Source organism: Chenopodium quinoa, unplaced genomic scaffold, assembly GCF_001683475.1.
Source record: "Chenopodium quinoa cultivar QQ74 unplaced genomic scaffold, ASM168347v1, whole genome shotgun sequence".
In the NCBI taxonomy this organism is placed as follows: domain Eukaryota; kingdom Viridiplantae; phylum Streptophyta; class Magnoliopsida; order Caryophyllales; family Amaranthaceae; genus Chenopodium; species Chenopodium quinoa.
Window position 1 is genome coordinate 774,572 of NW_018743946.1, and position 5,465 is coordinate 780,036.

General features: G+C 33.1%; 2 protein-coding genes across 2 annotated transcripts; both read right to left on the reverse strand.

The window, feature by feature from the left end:
* Positions 1–420: 420 nt before the first annotated feature.
* LOC110689033 (protein FAR-RED IMPAIRED RESPONSE 1-like) lies at positions 421–1,695 on the reverse strand. The gene is made up of 3 exons (XM_021865783.1): positions 1,252–1,695; positions 550–1,209; positions 421–432 (listed from the first exon to the last, which is right to left on the reverse strand). The coding sequence occupies exons 1-3, from the start codon at positions 1,693–1,695 to the stop codon at positions 421–423; spliced, it is 1,116 nt and encodes a 371-aa protein (XP_021721475.1).
* Positions 1,696–1,711: 16 nt separating this feature from the next.
* LOC110689034 (protein FAR1-RELATED SEQUENCE 5-like) lies at positions 1,712–2,817 on the reverse strand. The gene is made up of 2 exons (XM_021865784.1): positions 2,412–2,817; positions 1,712–1,973 (listed from the first exon to the last, which is right to left on the reverse strand). The coding sequence occupies exons 1-2, from the start codon at positions 2,693–2,695 to the stop codon at positions 1,712–1,714; spliced, it is 546 nt and encodes a 181-aa protein (XP_021721476.1). The 5' UTR covers positions 2,696–2,817.
* Positions 2,818–5,465: the final 2,648 nt, after the last annotated feature.

A 5,465-nucleotide genomic window follows, 5' to 3' on the forward strand; every position in this document is an offset into this window, starting at 1 on the left:
AGGTCTATGGTCCATTAATCTAGCAATACCGTAGGCCATTGCCTTACAAGTTACAACTGCAACTTGTGGTGTTACTTTTACATGTTTGCTCATGTTATTGAAATCTCCTTAATTGTATAGGGTTTGATTATGTTATTTGTTTTGCAGCTGATAATCTTGACTAAACTTCGTGAAAAGTACACCCTGGGAATAATTAAAAGTGAAGTGAACACTATTCAATCTGTTAAAGAAATTGCTCAGAAGAAGAAAAAGCAAAGTAAAGTTTCTGTTGCTGACAAAGAAGAAAATGCTGAAAAAGAAAAGCCTGAAGAAGAAAAAGTTCAAGGAAGAAAGAGAAAAAGACTGAAGAAAGCTGAATGTTAGGGAATTAAATAGTTAGTAGTGATGATTTGTCTTTTTTGGTTTAGGGAATTGGGTAAATTAAGATTTTATCTACTTTTAAGTAGTCTTTGAATGATGTAAAACTTTTTTTGGACAATTTCTAATATCATGATGACTCAATTCACCACAACCTCTACATAATCTCTTCTTCTTTTGGTTTTGCTCTACAGCCTTTTCTTTTTCTCCCTTAAACCTTTTTGCACTTCTACCTCTTGTTTCAACATTTGACACATCAATCTCAGTCGCATTCTTTTTTGAAGTCTCTTCATTTGATACATGAACTCCAGTCCCTTTATTCTTTGAAACTTTTGGAGGTTTGACAATTATTTCAGTTGGCACACTAGCTCCAATCAATAGCTCAATGTCTTGCTCTTTGTTTTTTGCACTTCCTGCTGTTGTTTCATTATTTCTTGCAATCCTCTTTGCTTCCAAATCCTTTCTTATTCCTTGAAGATTTATCACAAGGTCTTGAATATCTTCATCTTTGCCTTCTGCCAAACTTACACAAGTGTGTATCTCTGACCATAAATCATTTAACAATTTTTTCTTGTCTATTATATTAGCACATTGCTCCAACAGGTTTCCTCCCAAGTCAAAAATTGGTTTCTTTAATGCCATAGTAGTCCACCTGTGTAGCATATACTGCTCGGGAATGGTTTCAAACCTTTTTGCTTTCCAAACCCAAATCTTATGTCTACATGGAATTCCTTGCCTATAAAATAGCTTGCAAGAACATGTGGTGTCATAGTTAGTTGGATTAAACACAACATCAAATGTTCTAGTCCGATTTCCTTCACTTACTGTTGCAACTTCCAATTCATTTTCTTTCTTCAATTCATCAACACCACAAGAAAAACAAGCAATTTCAACCTCGTATTGAAAATCATAAAAGACAGAGTTAGTATATAAATGTGAGGCATGCTTTTCTATCCCTAGTGGTGTTTTGCACTCAGGATATTTGTGCTTTGAATCATTATCAATCTGACCTTGAGTGTGTCTCTGGGCATCAATTGCAGCTTCATATCTCAAGTAAAACTCAACAAGTGACACATGAGGATTGATAAAGGAGCAGAAAAAGTTGTTTTCACTTTCGGATCTTGATGTTGTACGCATTATTCCTCCAAGGAACACATCTCTGAAATAGACCGGAATCCACTTGTCTCTTATCTTGTACATATAACCTAACCATTCATGTTGTTCCAAGTGGTATTCAATCATCACCTTGTTCCACCTTTCTTCAAACTCAGCAGGTTCAATTTCAAGGTGCCAAACGCAAGCACATAATTTTTTTAGGAAACCAGTTTCTTCTTGCATGATTGATTTCTCCACCTTATCTGGTAACTTTTTTCATTATGTGCCACATACAGAACCGATGTTCAGTCTTCTTAAACACACTTCTAATAGCAATTTTCATTGCTGGATCCTGATCTGTGATCATACAATTAGGTTCATTCCCACCCATTGCCTTGAGGAATGATCTGAACAACCATTCAAATGACACGATATCTTCCTTTGCTATGAAACCAGCAGCAAAATTAATGCAATTCTTATTATGGTCAACGCCTGTAAATGGAGTAAACACCATGTTGTACCTGTTTACACATACAAAATAAAGTTTAAATGAGCAAATAATTTAATACTCATTTGAAAAATTATCAAATAATCGATTGCTCATTTGTCAAATGAGCAAATAACTCAATGCTTATTTGTGAAATAAGCAAACAATTCTTTGCTCTTTTGTCAAATGTGCAAATAATTGAATGCTCATTTCTCATATGAGCAAATAACTCAATGCTCATTTGTGAAATGAGCAAACAATTCAATGCTCATTTGTCAAATGAGCAAATAATTCAATGCTCATTTGTCAAATGAACATGTAATTCAATGCCCATATACATACTCTTATCAAAGAATATTAGACTTATGGGGATATTCAATTTCCACATAGAAGTAATGAGCAATTAAAATAATTTTATTTAAAACAGTCATTAATTTCAGCCATAGCTAGTAATAACACATAAATGAATTACCTATTGGTTTGGTATGTGGTATCAAAGGATACCATATCACCAAATAGAGCATAACTCTTTTTACAAAGGGGGTCTGCCCACAATGCTCTACAAAGGCAATAATCTTCATCCATCTCAAAATCAAAGAAAAAAGCGCTCCACATCAGCTTTTTGTTGGTAAAGTTATCCACGAACATTTGAGCATCGCTTCCTTGAATGTATGCTTTTAAATCTCTATGAAAATTTTTGAAATCTTCCTTAGATGCACCAATGTTTTCATATCCTCCAACAATTTCCTTCACCATTCGAAAAGTTGTAACGGGACCAATATTCACCTATTTAAAGAACAAAACAGTTTGTCACATGAGCAAATAATTCAATGCTCATTTTTAAAATGAGCAAACAATTCAATGCTCATTTGTCAAATGAGAAAAAAATTATTTGCCCATTTGTCAAATGAGCAAACAGCTTTTATTAGAACATACAGAGAATCCATGAAACATAAGAGAATTTGAAACATAAGAGAATTCATGAAACAATTCAATGCTCATTTGGCAAATGAGCAAAAAATTATTTGCTCATTTGTCAAATGAGCAAACAACTTTTATTAGAACATACATAGAATTCATGAAACATAAGAGAATTTGAAAGTGTTACCTTAGAATTATTCACAATTATTTTTTTTTGTGTAAAATGTTCATTTTCCTTCCTTCTTTTTGGAATACATTGCAGCTAGGTATATAAAGTGCATGAGTATGTCCCTCATGAAATTTTGTCACTATGAATGTGTTATCATCACAATGCTTTAGGACAATATGTGCCTTGCACCCAACACGAGTAACGAGTCTCTTCCTTTTGATTGAAGATTTTTCTTCATTGTTTTCCCCTTCCTTGTTATTTAAATCTTTTTCTACAGTAGTCTTTCTTTTTTCTTTGTATCCTTCCTTATTGCACAAGATATACTGATATTTTAATTCTTTGCTTCTTCTTTGTCTTTTAGTTGTAGACTTCCTTGTATTGAAACCAGAAGAAAATGCATAGTCTTTATAAAATTCAAGGCCCTCTTCAAGATTATTAAACTTCATCCCTATAGCTGGTTTCAACTCATTGGGGCATATTGGATGCCATTCTTTTGTTCCTCCAGGAGTGATCAAAGGTGCTACTTTAGGAGAAACTACTATTGTAGGAGTAGTTGGCACATTTGTGATGGTACTTGATTGACTCTCAACTTGTTCGTTGTTGCTCATCATTTGTGAATATGCACCTCCTTAAACACACTTAAACACACACATACACTCTTAATAAGTAGAACTGGAATCAGATTCTTAAACAAACTTACACACACACAAACATAGATACACACTTACACACACACACACACATACACACACACACACTCAATAATTTCATAATCTATAATATAACTGAAATCAGTTTCTGAAATCAGAATTGCAAGCAGAAAGAGGAGGGGGCAGGGGGGGATAGGTTTGCTCATTTGTCAAATGAACATGCAATTCAATGCCCACATATATAAACTCTTACACTCAATCACACTTACACTCACACTCACACTCACACTCACACTCACACACAGACACACTGTTACACTCACTCACACACACACACACACTCTCTCTCACACACACACACGTACATACACAATTCTGTATACTTAGTGTTTTTACAAGCTAATATTTGCAAAACTTATAGATCCTTGAATTACTTATGAATGTCATTAATATTTGCTCATTTTAATTGTAGTTACCTCATTTTAAATGTTCTATTATACATATTTAGGTTTGCTCATTTTAATTTATTTGCTCATTTTGAATTTGATTGAAAATAAGAACATAATAACAGCAAAGTTCAATTTGCTCATTTTTATATGACTTTGATCATTCCATATCCACTTTGCTCATTTCATATCCACTTTGTTCTATTATACATATTTAGGTTTGCTCATTTTAATTTATTTGCTCATTTTGAATTTGATTGAATATAAGAAGATAAATAATTGATTCAATCACTATAAAGTTTAATCTGATATTATTAAAATCTCTATCAAATTAATCAAACCTAAATAATTGATTCAATTCAATCAAATAATTGATGCAATTAAACATTCAATTCGATTAATGTAATTCGAAAATTAACATGTAATTCAATTCGAAAATTAACATGCAATTCCAAATTTTTAAGAGATGTAAAATCAAAATATATTGAATATTCAGATTAACATGCAATTCAAAATTAAAATTACGAACAAACCTCAATGGCGGATGAAATTGCGACCGTTAAAATTTGCAAAAAGAAACCGTTGAAAATTGCAGAAAGAAACCGCTGAAATTTGCCGAAAGAAGAGCATACTCAGTGAATCGCCATTGATAAGTAAATCGCCATTGATGAGCTTTGAATTGCAGACAGAATAGAGGGGAGAGATAAATTAGATGCTGAAAGTTAGCTTGTAGGCAGGCTTATAATCTCAGCAGTTGGATTTCATCTAATCTAGCGGCTGAGATTTGTTCTCACATAAGGTGTGGGTTCTCACATAAAGGGTGGTTCTCATCGGATCCCGACCCTATATATATGATATGTACGTGCAATGCCATGTAAATCATGAAATAAAGTGGCACAAGGTAAACAAAAGTCATCCGAGCCCTCGGAAGTATTGGTCGGCAATTGCTAAGCCAAAGTAAATGCATCAAGTTGCAACAAGAATTAGGCAATAGATAATTGATGATTGATGGTCATAAGGGGTCGTCATAAGACAAAATTACTTTAAAAAAAAATAAAAAACTTTATGGACGGGATATTTTATAGGCACACCATATATATATATATATATATATATAATAATAATAATAATAATAATAATAATAATAATAAAAAAAAATTAAAAAAAAAAAAAAAAAAGCAAAAGTACCTATTTTGGGTAAAAATATCCCGTCCATGTGGACCAATAAGAGAGGGCCACATGTCAAGCATAGGCAGGTCCATTTGGGCCAATTTCCAGCTGACACGTATCAGCCTCAGATGTCTTCCTAAATTGCGGCCTTCAAGGTCCAATTCTCAAGA